At 34.9% G+C, this 19,627-nt stretch overlaps 1 protein-coding gene and 1 long non-coding RNA gene across 2 annotated transcripts in view; both read right to left on the bottom strand.

Moving 5' to 3' along the window:
• The window catches only part of LOC146749024 (maleylacetoacetate isomerase-like), a 95,374-nt gene that overhangs the window by 29,280 nt on the left and 46,467 nt on the right, over window positions 1-19,627 (bottom strand). Inside the window, exon 6 of the mRNA XM_085495769.1 lies at window positions 1,531-1,578. Coding sequence (XP_085351895.1) covers window positions 1,531-1,578 — 48 coding nt within the window. The remainder of the gene's footprint in view (window positions 1-1,530; window positions 1,579-19,627) is intronic.
• LOC146749025 (uncharacterized) lies at window positions 3,884-5,910 on the bottom strand. Its single transcript, XR_014931465.1, has 2 exons — window positions 5,286-5,910; window positions 3,884-4,482 (listed from the first exon to the last, which is right to left on the bottom strand). It is a non-coding gene; the product is annotated as an uncharacterized LOC146749025 (long non-coding RNA).

Raw genomic sequence — 19,627 nt, 5'->3', positions numbered from 1 at the left:
TGCGATGATTAGTACTTGAGATACCCGTGGAAAAGCTGAAAATTAACTAATTATGCAAATTAGGTGATTAATATGCACAAATATTTATCCGAAACAATCAATCTCTGCATAGTCCTTGAGTATGTAAGTACCAAGTTTCATTGAAATGTAATGCTCACTACTTATATCAAAAGCTGAAAATTAATTAATTATGCAAATTAGGTAATTACATGTACTGATATTACCATAAAAACTATCAGGTCTGTGCAGTATCATATGACATTTATGTACCAAGTTTCATTGAAATGTGATGATTAGTACTTGAGATATCAGTGGAAAAACCGAAAATTGACTAATCATTATGCAAATTAGGTAATTAGTATCCACGGATTATTACCAAAAACTAATCAAAACCTAGCATTAGTTCAGAAAATATATGTACCAAGTTTCATCAAAATCCAATGAGTGGTTGTTTAGATATCAGTGGAACAGTCATGGAACCACTAAAAAATAGCTAATTATCATGCAAATTAGGTAATTAATATGCACGGATTTTTACCAAAAACTAATCAAATCTGCGCATATGTTCAGAGCATCTATGTACCAAGTTTCATCAAAATCCAATGAGTGGTTCTTTAGATATCAGTGGAACAGTCATAGAACAGCTAAAAATTAGCTAATTATCATGCAAATTAGGTAATTAACGAGCATGGATTTTAACCAAAATCTAATCAAAACCTAGCATTAGTTCAGAGCATCTATGTTCCAAGTTTCATCAAAATCCAATGAGTGGTTCTTTAGATATCAGTGGAACAGTCATAGAACAGCTAAAAATTAGCTAATTATCATGCAAATTAGGTAATTAACGAGCATGGATTTTTACCAAAACCTAATCAAATCTGCGCATTGGCCCAGAGCATCTATGCACCAAGTTTCATCAAAAACCGATGTATGGTTCTTGAGATAGCAGTGGAACAGTCGGACACACATACACACATACACACACACATACAGACACACTAACTGCAAAGACTCCCATTTTGTGCTTCGCACATGGGAGTCAAAAAATTGTCATGGACATGTATCCTAACATGTATAATCTATGTACCAAGTTTGAATGAAAACTCACAAAGCATGTCCAAAATACAACATTTTCAAAAAACAAGATGGCTGCCAGTCGGTCATTTTGAATGGAATCATGGACGGATGGATGCACAGACAGATGGACAGATGCACCGACAATCAGAGGACATGTATCCTAACATGTATAATCTATGTACCAAATTTGAATGAAAACTGACAAAGCATGTCCAAAATACAACATTTTCAAAAAACAAGATGGCTGCCAGTCGGCCACTTTGAATTGTATCGCTAAACCATTGCATATGCATATGTCCCACAAAGTACTAGGCACATGCAAAGAATGAACGAAATTGGTCCAAAACATTCTGAAATATGACTCCAGGCAGACGGACGGACGGATTTACGGCAGAATCCGGAATATTTGGGAAAGTAATAGGAAAAAGCAGACTACAAAAGAACAGTAGTTACCTGTAATGGTTGTGTACCACTAGCAATCACTTCAGATATCTGTCGAACCTACAAAGAGAATTAATATTAGAAACAAAACGCAGCATTACAGTTATGCAGTTTTGGTCAAGATTTGTGTAAATTGCAGAAGAACTGGTTTTGGACACTTGGTCAATCTTTTTCAATAATTGAGGAAGAAGTATCTGCTCATCATTTCCCATATTGCACCTTGATTAAAGTTGCATAGTAGTAGTTGATGTCTGTTTTCCAATAACAGTGTTACTCTGCAGATGAGTGTGACCGTTTTTCACAAATCACATTCATACAATGACTTTACAGGAATCAGAGTAGAGGTAGAACAATAGATCATGTGACAAAATATTTGAAATCAGAAATAACAAGCCAGGCATGGCACAGTCCCCGTTAGTTATCAAATTTAAGACATATAGTTTTGGTTATAGTAATATAGCTGGAATATAACCATGTCATGAATATGATTTTTTAACCTTAAAATGATTGACATTTGTATCTGATCGTCAAAAAAGTACTTGTTCATATTGAGAGATATTGCTCTGGAACAGCATTCAAAATCAGCCATTTTGAATACATGTATATATATAACATGATGTATAACGAATATATAAAATTTGAATATAATCAGTCAAAGCATTTAAGAGATATGGCTCTAGAAGCCCAACCATTAAAACACAAGACATGAAATGTCACAGTCCCCGTTATTTGATTATAAAATACAGGTAGTACAAGGAATATCTGCAAACAGGTGAATAAATATGTACTCTTTGTGGGTACAACTCATCATCAAGTGATTTCCCATAATCTAGTTTTGTACTGACAACTAAAAACTTCCACTGACCCATGTTCAGAATCTCAGAGTACACAAGTGCAACAAAACTACACTGTATTTGTCATACATGTATACTTGCTCAAGAAACTGCATTCATAAATCTGAGTGAACCTTGATGTACATGACTTGTTTGTTAATCAGGTCTTAGTATATTACCAGGACCTGGGTTTGTTTCAACATCACCACTGGGCATCAGAATCATTCTCATGTTGTCAAATACAATTTGTTAACACAGTAAGGTTTATTATTTAAAATGTATTCATTGTACATAGAACAACATCTGTTAATTTAAACAATTGTAAAAGCTATGTTTTCAGAGCAAGTACATGTAATAATTAAGAAAGCCAGTAGTGATAAAGGTTGGTCTGCTCATAACTTTTAATAGAGAAGTAACAATAATTGTTTGAAGTCTTTTTAGTGCAGTGATATTATTGCATTTCAATCATTATTAATGGGTATAAAATACTGTAAACCATTTAATTTTCACTTCTAGATATATTCAGGATTTTATGAAATTTGTGTACAACATTTCAATAAAGCCCCTGACAATCCATGTTGTAGGAACCCAGAAAAAATTGCCTTGCGAAATTGAAGCAGTTCACAGCACCACTGTAAAAAAAAAAAAAAAAGTTTAAAATGAGTATTGTCCAAGATATACACATGTGGGTTCATAAGACATATGAACCAATCTGAGTGGTTCTAGAGATTAGTATCACAAGATTTTACTCTCCGTGATTCAATATCAGCCCTATGTACAACTCTGTGTTGATCAGGCGAACTAATTGACAATAGCTCTACAGGTATCGCTATGCAATCACAGTAGTTTTGTATTCTTCTTGCATTTCGACCATGGAAAAATATTTGTTTTTGAGAGTGGCCGAGTTATTAGAAGAAAAACAGAAACTATTTTTTTTAGTATAAATTCTAGTAACTGAAATGCAGGATTGAAAAAGAACAAGACAATACGCAAGATTGATAAACCTTCAGCGAGCACTCCTGAAATTTCAGATCATTGGTACCATGTTTTTGGATACATTCAATAACCTGATACATAAAACCACATTTTTTATTGCTCAATCACTTGACCCTGTATGGCACAAGATCGCAAGCTTCTATCATAAAATTGGGTTATTTATTTGATGCAACGAGACATGCATTCACAGCAGACGGAAATTCGTTTGAGATGTTCCTGGATTTTTGTATTCAGTTTTCCATTTCAACCACCATCATCACTTAGTAAGCTGAGATCGCGCATTGGGATACTGACTGTGCATAAATGCGCAGTGTAGTGCCACCAGAAGACAGATTGTTTGAGAATATTTTGATCCATGAAGCCACTTCAAATATTATATTAATTCACAGACAACAAAATAAAGATTTTCAATAACATACAAGTTTTCCCACAAATGATGATTGTATGGCAATTACATGCCTTTGCCAGTTTTACTTTGGAAGAAGTTGGAAACATAACAGAAAGGGGCTACATGGCTACATCTTTTATTTTTTGAATTTTAATCAAGCATGATTTTTAATTTTTTTTTTTACAAATGTCTATTTCAGAAACAAAAACAATAAATGTGTAGGTAGGCATTTTAACAATTGCACAATTAATATCAGATGAAAACGTCATTACCGACATAAATCATTTGTTCAAACAATTAAAAATAAGATCACAATTAATTTAGTCAGTTTTCATAATGAAATGCATAATAACATGTATTTATAAATTTGAATAAGGTTCAATGGCCTTTTCATTTAGTGCCAGTTTATACACCATAAAACCTCTGGTTTAGGTGTCACACTCAGAGAAGAGTGAAAGGCCTTTGGTTCATAGGCATCGCGAAATGTTGGAATTGAATCCCCCCCCCCCCAAATCACATAATGTAATATGCATTATTTTTTTATAATTTTGTTGATAACGAAAAGTAAAGTATGTTCTAAAAGAAGTTTCAAATAATACAAACACGAATACATTGTGTTACACTCCAGACTGTGCACACAAAAAAGATTTAAATAAACAATAAGCTTTATCGTCGTACTTCCTTGATTCGGTATAATTCTGTTGTCTGGACTTGAGAACAGTTGCGACCATAGAGGGCGCTGTAATCCTAATGATAATAATTATAAAAATATAGTATGCAAAGACACATCAAATACATTGACCAAAAGCCCCGAGAAGTCAGGACGTGTCGTTTATTCGTTATTTGACACTGTCATCAATGAGCACATAGTAAATCACACAATGAAATAATAATTCCTATAGCAGCTGATACGTCTCAGATATTCAATGCTATTCGTCTCTATAGCAACAGTCAAATGGAGTATGTATCCACTGAACAATATAGGAACAATGGAGAACATGAAATAAAATAGTTCAGGACTAGTTCTGTCACTAACAACTCGTAATAACGTGGACACACGGTAAAACTGACTTCACCCAGTTTGCTTAGTTACCGTATCCAAGGTCACTCAGTGTCACTGACCTTTACAGGACTAAATGATCTACTGCATAAAAATACAACACAGTTCAACAGTATTCATGTAAATCGTATAAAAGCAAAATACTGAATAAATCTGAGTAAAATATATCACTGAAAGGATGACTATATATCGGTATACTAGGTCAATCGAACGCAAACACTTCAATTATAACGGCGCGGGGAATTGTCCGTTTTGTGGAATTCAAAAATAGCCAAACAACTAAATTGCAATACAATTCCTGATGCAACGTTATAAATCCACACTCATGCTAAACTCATCCAATGTGATAGTGTAACACAGGGGGAAAATCATATGATATAATATACTAAATAACCCACTCTCGTCGGTCGCGATTGTTTACAGTTATCGTTGAATTCAAACTACATGGAGCGGGAATACACGATCGTAGTTACAGTTAGTTTGTACAAACCTCCAGCGAATCTTCTACGTTGGTCAGTAATGAGCCACAGTTCCAGGAATACACTCACCACAATTTCTCCAAAACGCTGGTCGGTGCTGTTGTTGCGGCAACACGATGGTTAGCAGTTCGTCTCGGCAAATGTCGGTGAAACTTGAAGCTGGGCGACGATTTCCATGGAAGGCGGTAGAAAGTTCATCGGCGACTCTCACCTCGGGGTGTGCTTCAGCTGTTCAATCAGGTTTCTTGCAGTCGCTCTGGTGTTCGGCGGTTCCTGCAATACGGTCTGGCACTGATTTGATAGTTAATTCAGGCAGAAATTGAGATGTTTCTTGGACGCCCGGGTAAGAAAGTTTCTACCAATGGCGGTCTCGTGGCCTTCAACTGTGTGCGCGCAGTACAAAATCTCAACAATTTGAATTCCCGCGGTTTATCGTGATGACGCGTTGGGTACAACTATGTGATTATGAAATATGAAATAAAATACGCAATCATCCAAACCTCGCATACGTATCGAGTGACCTAATAAACTCTCTACTAAAACCCTGTAAACATGGGACACAATACAATGTTCCAGGATAAAACAAAAGGAACAAATCTCCTAATCTGTAAAATATTAGCTAATTAAATTGGGCGTGAAAACAAGGTGTGACAATTGCTTAGTGGTTAGTACCGGTAGCAAATGATCACGGTAGCACAATCTGGTCATTCTGTGTTTCGCAAGTGAATAACTTACTTGTTTTCGAAGTATTGCAATTGTTTATTATTATTCAGTAATGATTATAATAACGCACAAAAAATTAATTCGTTGAATTTTTATGAATTTGAAGTAATATTTTAGTCGAATGTAAATGCTCGATACGATTCCGCCATGTTTCCATTTACATGTGGGCTCATTTAAATATGTTAATACAGTTCAGTGACCTTGTGGTGAACGCAACGTGGTACTGTAGAGATTCACCGATGTTGTAGCAAGATCTTTATGCTATTTTGACTGGGAAAACGTCATGATTTTTTTTTTTAATCCAAAAATTAGTCGACCTGAGCATTCAAAGTATAATTAAACATTGTTCACAGAAATAACACAGCTCATTGTCGAAACGAAGCTTACGCATTCAGGCTATTCACAATAAACATCATACTCTTGAATAGGTGTCGATGACTACGGTAAAATATAAATTAGACTCTTTTAATAGGCGTCAGGAGTGAATGAAATATCCAAAATATTAAAAAGAAAACTGTCGAAAAAACACCGGGCGATTTTATGGTCCGTTGCAGACTACTTGAGATCGGCAAAATCTTCAATACAACTAACAATTTATTGCTCACAACATAAAAAATACGAATATAATCATAGGCAATCTACTATTACACTGTATATAATGAATAAATTGATCGATACAGGGACACCCCCTCCCCCCCCGAGTTGTGGATATTTCGGAAAACGCGACACAAGCAAAAGACCGGATATCGATTTAGTTGAAAGCTATGTCCCCATGTACAATAATTTGACAGTTTACGAACTAGTTTCGTAGATTGGAGACAATTGTTTGCTTTTTTGGCTTTTCACAAGAATATAAAGCTGGCAATCATCATAATATTGACGTTCGTACGTCACGGAATGTACACCAATTGTACCCCAATAAACATTCAATTTTGCTGAAACTGGAGAACTTACCTTTGCAAACACGTTTCTTATGCCGCCTTTTTGAAGTTCTTAAATCAAATGAAGTTACTAGTTCTTCTAGCAACTAGTGAATGAGACCACTGAGCCGAACAGAATACATGTATAAACAGTACTATAATAAATTGCACGCAATGGAGAAATCACATGCCGTAATAACAGCAGTGTTACTCACAGATCTAATCTACTGTAAAATATTTTATTTCAGCTGGAATTATCATTCGCTGAAAAGACTTTTTCTGGGTGTTTTGTATTGAATTTATTTTCATTGATTTTTGACAAGTTGACTGTAAAATATTATAAAAGGGTATATTCGCTGGATTTTATTTTAACTGAAACATTCCTACAGCGAAAATAGCAAAAAAATGTTGCAAGCAAAAATAAAGTATTTTACAGTAATTAATTTATTCTGAGCATGCGCAGACGTTCTGTCAATGTTGCCGGGAGAGGTATTTTTTGATGAAAATCGTGAAAAAGACCCACTTGGGATTTTCAGATCTGGAAAAAAAATTACGTGCATACTCAGCAGAGATTTGTTCATCAACCTGCCAAGTTTCACTGATATCTGCTGTAGAATTTCTGAGAAAATGTTGGAGACGGAAAAATGGACATAATCTGAATTATAAAGTCCCCTTTTCAGGCTGCGCCTGAACAGGGACTAAAAATGGCCGCCAGTCAACCATTTTGAATCCAATCTGAATCAAAGAAAGTTTAGAAAGAACACTCGTGTGCTGAGAGTATTGAGACACATTAAAAATTAATTCAAAATTACTTGAACTTGAGATGTTGATGGAAATGCAGAAAACTAATTATGCAAATAAGGTAACTAATATGAACAGATTTAAGTGTAAAACTAATAAGGTCTGCACAATGTACCAAGTTTCATTGAAATGTGATTAGAATCAAAAAAATATTAATTATTATGCTAATTAGAGAATTAATATGAACAGATTTTAACCCAAAATTAATCAGGCTGTCTATTGTCCTAGAGCATTTATGTACCAAGTTTTATTCAAATGTGATGATCAATACTTGAGATATCAGTATTAATTAATTATGTGAATTAGGTGATTAAGAAGCATAAATATTTATCAAAAACTAATATGGTGTATAGTCCTAGGTTCATTGAAATGTGATGAGTGGTAGAACATAGAACAGCAAAAAATTAACTAATTATGCAAATTAGGTAATTAATAGGCACAATTATTTATCACAAAATTAATCAGGTATCTGCATAGTCCTAGAATATCTATGTCGCAAGTCTCATTGAAATGTGATGATTAGTACTTGAGATATCAGGTGAAAAGCTGAAAATTAACTAATTATGCTAATAAGGTGATTAATATGCACAAATATTTACCCAAAAACTAATTAGGTCTCTGCACAGTCCTCAAGTAACTATGTACCAAGTTTCATAGAAACGTGATCATTACTACTTGAAATATCAAAAGCTGAAAACTAATTAATTATGCAAATTAGGTGATTAATATGTACTGATATTACCCTAAAAACTATCAGATCTGTCCAGTGTCATATGACATCTATGTACCAAGTTTTATTGAAATGTTATGATTAGTACTTGAGATATCAGTGGAAAAGCCGAAAACTGATTAATCATTATGTAAATTAGGTAATTAATAATATTAACAGATTTTTACCCAAAACTAATCAAATCTGCCCATTAGTTCAGAGCATCCATGTGCCAAGTTTCATTGAAATCCATTGAGTGGTTCTTCAAAAATCAGTGGAACAGTCATAGACCAGCTTAAAATCAGTTAATTATCATGCAAGTTAGGTAATTAATATACATAGATTTTTACCCAAAACTAATCAAATTTGCATATTGGTTCAGAACATCCATGTGCCAAGTTTCATCAAAATCCAATGAGTGGTTCTTCAAATATCAGAGGAACAGTCATGGAACAGCTTGAAATCAGTTATTTATCATTCAAATTAGGTAATTAATATTCATAGATTTTTACCCAAAACTAATCAAATCTGCACACTAGTTCAGAGCATCCATGTGCCAAGTTTCATCAAAATCCAATGAGTGGTTCTTCAGATATCAGTGGAAAAGTCTTGGAACAGCTAGAAATCAGCTAATTATTATGCAAATTGGGTAATTAATATTCATAGATTTTTACCAAAACCTAATCAACTCTGCGCATTATCCCAGAGCATCTATGTACCAAGTTTCACCAAAATTTGATTAGTGGTTCTTGAGATAACGGTGGAACAAAAAAAGTGACATACGTAAAACCTGTCAAAACCGACCATGACTGGGACTGGGATCTATGGTCGGTTTTCAGAGGGAGTCGGTTTATTCAGGGTGGGCGTGACTTTGATTGAAACAACAATTACATGTGCTGTAAACACGGGACAAATGAAAGACATCGGAGTTTGCCTCCGGTGATTCTACATGTATTTACAATGTGCATTTATTGTATTGTTTCAATAAAATAATTTACCAAACAAGACAAAAATATTATGGTATGTACATGACATCAATTAACATTAAAATAACTATTCGAACAGACCGGGTAAGTATTGCGTATCGTAACTGAAGGCGTCCATTTTGGATGACATCACAACGTATGTTCACGTGAGCTACATGTAATTATCATAATTTATGCAGACAGTCGATTTTGCTGTTAAGTCAATCACAGTCCCTCAACAGGGACTGTGAGTCAATGAATCAAATTACGATGTAAAAAATCATCAAGCTTTGACTACTTTAAAGAACATCTTTTTTTTTCAACGATTTTGTTTTCCGTTCGAATTATGAAATTTTGGATATCTGTCAAGTAACTGGAGTCTTTGTTCTGTAATCTTGTCAACATGTCTAGCACATCGCCATGCGTCAAGTCACTGTCGTTGTGGGGGTCAATAATTTGACTGTCGTTGCAATTTATGTCATTGTTGTCTATAGATTCATGGTTTTCTTTGTCTGCAATAAAATTCTCAACAATCTGTTGCTCCCACTCGCCATCATACATTGCTTCAGTCGGTATACGTTCATCAAAGTGGAGGTATTCTACAACGCTACACTGTGTTTTGCGGGTCTGCAACTTGCTAAATAAGGTTTCCGAATTCTTTGTTGTCGTCTGCTTCTTCGTCATCATAAATTTCAATCTTGAAGCCCCCTTTACGGAAACATTCGAAAGCACAAAATTGTCGATCAGAATCGTTATGGAAAGAAGAAAACTCAATGTCTTTTGAGCGTTGAAGAAGTGATAATGCAGTGTGCTTCACCGCAATTGAAGGTGATGACCCCGATCATTTGTTTATATCCGGGGTCATTATACTGTCCAGACACCACGCTATGCGTGGGCGTGTGGTGTGAAAAATGTAATCAGTTGCCATTGTTTTACACGGGACGTTACTTGTAGTGTGAGATTTGGTATTGTTTCTGTGACGTTCGCGGAATTTGGACACAATGCACACTTTTTAGGTCGGGCAGACCGAATTACTAGACAGCGGATGTGGTGCAAATGGTCGGATGGTCGATGTATTCAGTGTGAATATTGGACTTGGGACCGATCAATGCGGTCGGTGTTCGGAGTAAACAGTGGTCGGATTTCACAGGTTGTTTTAACATAGGCGTCTATGGATAAATTTCGGGGCTACATAAATCGGTCGGTTCTGACAGTAGGTCGGTTTATCCAGGGGTCGGTTTTGACAGGTTTTACTGTACATACATACAGACAGGGTAACTGCAAAGACTCCCTTTTGTGCTTCGCACACGAGAGTCAAAAATAAAATGACGTGCATCAGAAACCTGTAATGTCTAATGTATGTACCAAGTTTGAACGAAATCCATCCATAAATGCCAGAAACGCTTGATATTTGATTATTTAATGACTTAATGCAACAAAACTATTTGTCATACATGTATACTTGCTCAAGAAACTGCATTCATAAATCTGAGTGAACCTTGATGTACATGACTTGTTTGTTAATCAGGTCTTAGTATATTACCAGGACCTGGATTTGTTCCAACATCACCAACGGGCATCAGAATCATTCTCATGTTGTCAAATACAATTTGTTATTAACACAGTAAGGTTTATTATTTAAAATGTATTCATTGTACATAGAACAACATCTGTTAAATTAAACAATTGTAAAAGCTATGTTTTCAGAGCAAGTACCGGTACATGTAATAACAAGTCATTGAAAATAACACAGTCCCTGTTAAATTTGTTGAAAGTTCTCTTTGTGCACGTATAATTAAAGCAGAGGGGTTGTTGCGAGCGTGTCCTTAAAACTTGAGTTCCAAGTGGCGTATACAACAGATTGTTTATTTACATCAAAACACTTGCTCCGTGTAGGAGTAATATGGTAAAAAATAAAAACAGCCGTTGTCCGGCCATCTTTGATCTGATTATGAAACACACTGATATGTATGATGTATGTGCCAAATACGAATGAAAATGGTACATAAATTGTGGAAATATAGTAGTAAGGCCAAAAAGTCAGATAGCCATCCTTGAACGTATTTTGAAACAAATTGTCATGGACATGCATCCTAACATGTATGCGCTAAATTTGAATGAAAACTGACAGAGCACGTCCAAGATACCGCATAAAAAAACAAAAACAAGATGCCTGCCAATCGACCATCTTTGATCCAATTGCGAAATAAATTGTCATGGACATGTATTCTAACATGTATGATCTATGTACTAAATTTGAATGAAAACTGACAAAGCATGTCCAAAATACAACATTTTCAAAAAACAAGATGGCTGCCAGTTGGCCATCTTTGATCCAATTGTGAAATAAATCGTCATGGACATGTATCGTAACATGTATAATCTATGTACTAAATTTGAATGAAAACTGACAAAACATGTCCAAAATACAACATTTTCAAAAAACAAGATGGCTGCCAGTCGACCATTTTGAATCGAATCGCTAAACCACTGCATGTGCATATGTCCTACATAAAGTACTAGGCACATGCAAAGAATGAACGGAAAAGTCAAAAACAACAAAAAATACAATTTGCAGCCAATGGTGAATACAGAATATAGAATGAACACAAAATGTGGCCTAATACACTGATAGTTGTTGCTGTTTTGTTCCATAGCTGTTTTTTAAGAAGACAGCTAAGGCTGGTGCTAGAGTATGGTTTGCCATAATCAAAATGAATTTATTCTGACTATTTTCTTTATCAAAATTTGGAATTTTATTTTGTGCAGTCAGGAATAATTTGTCCCTATGGTGACTGTAAGCTGGACATTTCATTACAAAATGTTGCTCATCCTCAACTATATTTTGGCTGCACATATCACATGTTCTTTTATCCAGCCGCACATTATTATGTCTGCCTTTCTCAATTTTAAGGTCATGGTTGCTTGTCCTGAATTTTGCAATTAACCTTCTAAGACCATGGTTCTGCATATTAATTAGGTAATTTTCAATTTTTAAATCTTGTTTGAAAAGTCTGTATGTTCTTAGTTTGTTTTTAGCCAAGGTTAGTTTTCTATTATCATTATGCATGTCTAAGATCCATTGGTTCTCAAATGATTTGTTTATTTTTTTATGAATAAAGTCTAAATTTTTCTTAATTATTTTTTCACTTGAGTTTACAATGGTGACAACATCTAAATCTTGCATGAGGGTTTCTACACTTGTAAACCATTTACTTTTTACATTCTTGTTTACTAAGTAGGCTTCTCTTAGTAATGTGTTATCAGAGTTTGTTACCCGGTTGAAATATTTAAGTTGTTGTTTCTTGATAAAACAGTCAATGGGGTACCTTCCTAGCTCACCATAAACAGCCATTTTTGGTGTGAATTTTGAGAGACCAAGAATGAACCGACAAAATGAAAGATGGACATCCTCAATTGCAGACTTAGTTGTGCTTTCATCACCCCAAACATCACTACCATATACAATAATTGGTCTTATCAGTTTGTCAAATAAAGATAGTTGGAGGGGTATGTTTAGTGAGTTGTCATAACCGAGTTTGCATTTCAAAGCAAAGAGAGCTTTCATCCCTTTATTTTTTAAATTATTGATACCCTCTTTATGTTTGCCATTAGCACTTATAGTTATACCCAGGTAATTAATTTGCTTAACTATGGCAATTTCTTTTTCAGCGAAGAAGAATATATTATTGCTCAGGGCTCTGTTTGATTTATTGAATACAATAACCTTTGTTTTCTCTGTATTAACAGCCAGGCGCCATTTTGACGCATATATTTTTAAGTTGTCTAAACAGTTTTGTAGCCCCCTAGCAGATTTAGATAAAATGACAACATCATCTGCATATAGGAGACAACTTACTTTTAAATTATCAAGAACCGGGGAGTCACAGTTTTCAGAGTTGAAACAGTCAGGTAGATCATTTAAGAAAATGTTAAAAAGAGTAGGGCTAAGATTGCACCCTTGTCTGACTCCAACTGTTGCGAAATTGACGCACAGACGCACGGAGACCGAATTATAAGTCCCCGTTTTCTGACTTCGTTCGAACGGGGACTAATAAAGTCCCTGACACTTCATGTTGTAGGAACCCAGAAAAAATTGCCTTGCGAAATTGAGGCAGTTCACAGCACCACTGTAAAAAAAAAAAAGTTTAAGATGAGTATAGTCAAGGATATCTTTGAAAGAACACATGTGGGTTCATAAGACATATGTACCAATCTGAGTAGTTCTAGAGATTAGTATCACAAGATTTTACTATGTATAATGCTGTGTTGATCAGGAGAACTAATGGACAATGGCCCTACAGGCATTGCTATGCAATCACAGTAGTTTCGTATTCTTCTAGCATTTTGACCATGAAAAAATAATTGTTTTTGGGAGTGGCCGAATTTTTAGAAGAAAAACAGATATTTTATTTTGAGTGGTCGAATTATAGGAGTATAAATTCTAGTACCTAACTGATTGAAAAAGAACAAGACAATAAGCTAGATTGATAAACCTTCAGCGAGCACTCCTGAAATTTCAGATCATTGGTACCATGTTTTTGGATACATTCAATGACCTGATACATAAAACCACATTTTTTTATTGGTCAATCGCTTGACCATGTATGGCACAAGATCGCAAGCTTCAATAAAAAAATTGGGTTTTTCATTACATGCAACGAAACATGCATTCACAGCAGACGGAAATTCGTTTGAGATGTTACTGGATTTTTGTATTCAGTTTTTCATTTCAACCACCATCACCGATATAAATCATAATTCTGTTCAAACAATTAAAAATGAGATAACATTTGATATAGTCAGTTTGTATAATGAATTACATAAAATACTTGTACTTATAAAATCTCTGGTTTAAGTGTCACACTCAGAGAGGAGTGAAAGGTCTTAATTTGGTTCTAAAATAGGCATCACAAAATGTTGAAATTGTAAAAAATGTAATATGCATTATTTTTTTCTAATTTTGTTGATATGTTTCGAATAAATACAAACACGTATACATTGCTTAGTGGTTAGTACCGGTAGCACAATCCGGTCATTCTGTGTTTCGCAAGTGAACTTACTTGTTTTCGAAGTATTGCAATTGTTGATTATTATTCAGTAATGATTATAATAACGTACAAAAAAAAAATTCATTGAATTTTTATGAATTAGAAGTAAAATTCAACTTGGTTTCATCCTAAACGAATGATTTCGGTCGAATATAAATGCTTAATGCGATACGATATCTGCCATTTTTTTTCATTACACATGGTCATTTAAACATCGTGACCTCGTGGTGAACGCAAAACAGTAGAGATTCACCGATGTCGTAGCAAAATCTTTATGCTTTGATTTTGACAGGGAAAACGGCATGATTTTTTTAAATGAAAAAATTAGTTGTTTTCAAAAAAATAAACTGAGCATTTGAAGAATAATTTAACATTGCTAACAGAAACAAGTCATTATTAATGACACAGTCCCCGTCCAAAATTTTGTGATCTGACATATTAATTTGATGCTGATGAAGATTAGATTGAAACCATTAATAGCAGATGGATTTGTAAAAAATTATGATTTAGTGCTTTTACACGAGAATTGAACATTGGGCAGTCATATTGAATCAAATTACAAAAATAATGTTCATGTTGATGTATCTACTGGTATACTGTCTCTGCACAAAATTTAAACAGAAATGTTCATTGCATTCATGGGAAAGTAGGCATGGGTATCGTGAAAAACAAAATGGCCACCAGTCAGCCATATTAGTTTGAATCACAGAAAAAATATGACATGCAACTATAACCCAATATGTATGATCATCATACCAACTTTGATCCAAATTGGCCTAGTCATCTCTGAGAAACAGCTCCGGACATGCAAAAATTACTATTTAGCACTTTTACATGAAAATTGGGAATTGGCCGTCCATATTGAATTGAATCACAAAACTAATGTTGGTGCACATGTATCCCTTAATATACTATCTTTGTACAAAATTTAAAGAGAAACTTTCTTTGCATTCAAGAGAAAGTACCGTAGCATGGGTACCATGAAAAAAAAAAGATGGCCGCCAGTCGGCCATATTTGTTCGAATCAAGGAAAAAATATGACGTGCACCTATAACCAAACATGTACGATCATCATACCAACTTTGATCCAAATCGGCCCAGTCATCTCCGAGAAACTACTGCGGACACGTTTAGGTATCAGAAATAGCAAATTTTACATCCAAAATGGCCACCAGCCATTTTTGCTCCGATCATAAAGTAACTTGACGTGCATATGTTAGACATTATGTATTGTCTTCATGTAAAGTTTGAATGAAATCCGTCAATGGGTGTCCGAGATATAGCTCCGGACGTACGGACGGAACGAACCCAAATTAATAGTCCCTGTTTTCAGACTTCGTCCGAACAGGGACTAATAACAGCTCATTGTCGAAACGAAGCTTACCCATTCACGCTAGTCACAAGAAACATAATACTCTTGTCAATGACTATGGTAAAATATAAATTATTTTAGGTGTCAGGAGCAAATGAAATATCCAAAACATTTAAAATCAAAGAAAGCTTAGAAATACCATACTATACCATACCATACCATACCATACCATATCATGTGCTGAGTGTATTGGAGACACATTAAATATAATTTGAAATTACTTAGCTGAAAACTAATTATGCAAATCAGAAAATTAATATGAACAGATTTGAGTGTAAAACTAATGAGGTCTGCGCAATGTAACAGAAAATCTATGTACCAAGTTTAATTGAAATGTGATTAGAACCAAAAAATTATGAATTATTATGCTAATTAGGGAATTAATATGAACAGATTTTTATTCCAAACTAATTAGGTTTGTACATTGTCCTAGAGCATCTTTGTACTAAGTTTTATTGAAATGGAATAATTAGTACTTTAGATATCAGTGTGAAAGCTTAAAATTGGTTAATTATGCAAATTAGGTAATTAATATGTACAGATTTTAACCCACAATTATCCAGGTCTGTCTATTGTCCTACAGCACCCATGTACAAAGATTCATTGATATGTGATGATTAGTACCTGAGATATCAGTGTGAAAGTTGGAAATTGGTTAATTATGCAAATTAGGTGATTAATATGCACAAATATTTACTGAAAACTAATTGGGTCTCTGCATAATTCTAGATTCATTGAAATGTGATGATTAGTACTTTAGATATCAGTAGAAAAGCTGAAAATTAATTATGCAAATTAGGTAATTAATATACACAATTATTTACCCTAAAACTAATCAGGTCTCTGCATAGTCCTAAAGGATCTATGTACCAAGTTTCATTGAAAGGTTAGTACTTGAGATACCCATAGAAAAGCTGAAAATTAACTAATTATGCAAATTAGGTGATTAATATGCACAAATATTTATCCGAAACAATCAGTCTCTGCATAGTCCTTGAGTATGTAAGTACCAAGTTTCATTGAAATGTAATGCTCACTACTTATATCAAAAGCTGAAAATTAATTAATTATGCAAATTAGGTAATTATATGTACTGATATTCCATGTGTGTATGGGGGTCTAAAAACTAACTCTGCGACGCGATTGTGCGACTCGCCAAATGTCGATTATTGTACTCTGCGACATGATTACAGTGTCACTCTGCGAACAAAACGATTCCTATTGGTTGGTGGGTCGAACAGCGCGAATCCCAATGGTCGATGTTCACCGCATGCCTTATAAAAAATTTAGTTTTAAATGGTAAAAATGGTACGTTAAAAAGAAGTTTGTAAACACTATGTACCGGCGACATGCCGCACTGTTCGGTGATCGGCAAGCACATGGAAGACATACTGTGGGACCAAACAAATGACACATGATTTACGGTGATTAGACACATCACACCGCTGGTTAGAAAAAGTTAAATAGTGTCACGTGCACGTTGGTATTGACTGCTTATTTACGGTGTAATGTTATCGCCATTTTGGAGTTGTAAGGTTTCCCGACGACTATGCTCATTAGCATAGGCGGCAGCTTCAAAGCGAGTGGAACGCGAAGAACTTTTCACGCGTTCTGCAACAATGTTGTATGTCTGCTTTGTGGAGTGCATCAAGGAAAATAATTTGCATGCAGTGAAAAAAAATCATTCACAATGTGCAACGTTTTGCCATGACAGCAGTTGTTTGCAATCGTCTGCCTTCGTTCAGATCATAAACAGACTCTAACTTTGTGGTCTACAATCGATTAGCTGGTATTTTAACCACCAGAAATGAAATACTTTGTAACAGTTGTGAAAAGTAAACAAAAACGGTGTTGGTTTGTGGTATGAATGTAATTATTTTTGTATCATAATTTTCGAAGTCAGTATTACTGAAAATTATGGTTTATTTTTTTAAATGAACGCCAAATTTCGGTGGTCCATATTGATCTTAATGTAGCGGGAAGAGAAATTTTCTTTTTTTTTCTTGATTTTTCAATAATTGATAAAACGGTTACTTTGTACCTTGATTCATCATCCCAGCTTTTCGAAATTTCGGAAAGATCAGTGCTCAAACGCTAACACTACTACCGTTTCGTTGATATTTGCATAATGTTTATAACATGTATTGTATACTGATTGAACGGGGGACAAGCTTCCTGTCGCAAACAATGCATATTAATCTAACGTCCATTGTCAGCATTATTATCAGTCAAGACTTCGTCTGAGAAATCGTTTGATTTTCTAGGTCTATATTCTATTTTAATAACACCATCTTAATAACGCAATGACGATGAAAAGAAAGAAAGCAAATACGCCAATGACAGACGAGGGAAAAAAAAATCTGCAACTCCGGGTCATATTTACTAATTTAGACTTGCCTCCAGCCTATTCTGATGAAAAATTACAGGACTTTCACGTTCACCCCTCGTTTACGCAATTTATATTTATTTTTCAAGAATTTCTCATTGGAATCGCAACAGATTGCAAGCACGTCTAGGTCATATTATGACCAACCTCGCGAGTGGTTCGAAAAGGACGATTAGGCTGAAATATTCGCATCAACGCGAAAGAGTTTCAACTACTTAACCGATGACGACACCGATACGTGAGACGGTTGAGGGACGGTGATCAGACGAGGAAGTGAGTACAGGAAATTTGTTGCTCGTCGACATGGTCCAAATAAACAAGGCCATCATTTTCGTTTAATGTTTAGTAACTATATCGTTTTGCGCCAAACTGGGTGGCCCAAATTTAAATGTCAGTGCGTGAACTCATTGAGGTCATTGCCCATTGCCGCACGTAATTCAAACACGTGTTATTAGGGTTCAGTCGAAATGTACGCGAATAATGCGATCGAAGTGCGCTGCGAGTTTATTATAGAAAAATTTAACATTACGCATGATATTGACTGTTATTGTATGGTTAATATTACATATTCACTTTATTTCGAATAAAATAATTCACCGATGAGTCACAAGTATTTAAAATATTTTCGTTAGACACCTGACTCCGGGACCTGACTATCTTTTTCAATGATTTAAATGCGCCCATGTTTATATTTGCGTAATAATTACGAATGCAACACATTATCAAGCCGGTAATATTGAAATATTCACAGACCCAATAGCCCGGGTTAGTGTCCCAACAATAATAAATAACTTAGTTTGCGTAATTATTATAAAAGCAATACATTGCAAAGTTGAAATACTTAGAGCCCGTGCAATACTGTAAACATATTTGCGTTATTAGAAAAGCAGCACACTAAGTAAACGATGTTGAAATATTCAAAGCCAATACAGAGTTGGATACAAGTTGTGTTATTACAGTACCGCTGGATATAATAACAAATTTACGAGATCAAAGCGCGGACCAAGAAAGGAAAGGGTTGCTAAGGTAACGCGCCAGTTCAGTGCGTGACTTGGGGTCAAACTTCGGTCAACACACACTTGATGTCAGCATCGCCGCGTAGCAAGTTTCGCAACGTACTTGAAGTTCAATTGTGCCCCAAAATGATGTCGACGATCACTCAATTGTCGCAGCGCATGTTGTACCAAGTCCATGATACACCCAGTTTCGACTTTGGCTTGCTTTTCCTTCTTAGTGCATGTTCTTGTTCACGTAAATGCGACCTCTCACCAATGTATTAAAACACTTTGAATTTATACTTTGCATGATTATGGTCTACGCGAAACATTAATCTTTCTAAACATTTTCTGAGACCATGCATGATATAAATTCACAAAATAATGCGATCATATTTTATATTATGTTGATCTCTACGTCTTTCTGGATC

The sequence above is a fragment of the Saccoglossus kowalevskii genome, chromosome 2 (assembly GCF_978046115.1).
Source record: "Saccoglossus kowalevskii chromosome 2, keSacKowa6.1, whole genome shotgun sequence".
NCBI lineage: Eukaryota > Metazoa > Hemichordata > Enteropneusta > Harrimaniidae > Saccoglossus > Saccoglossus kowalevskii.
Note: the sequence above shows the minus strand (reverse complement) of the source record. Positions and strands in the feature narration are given on the sequence as shown.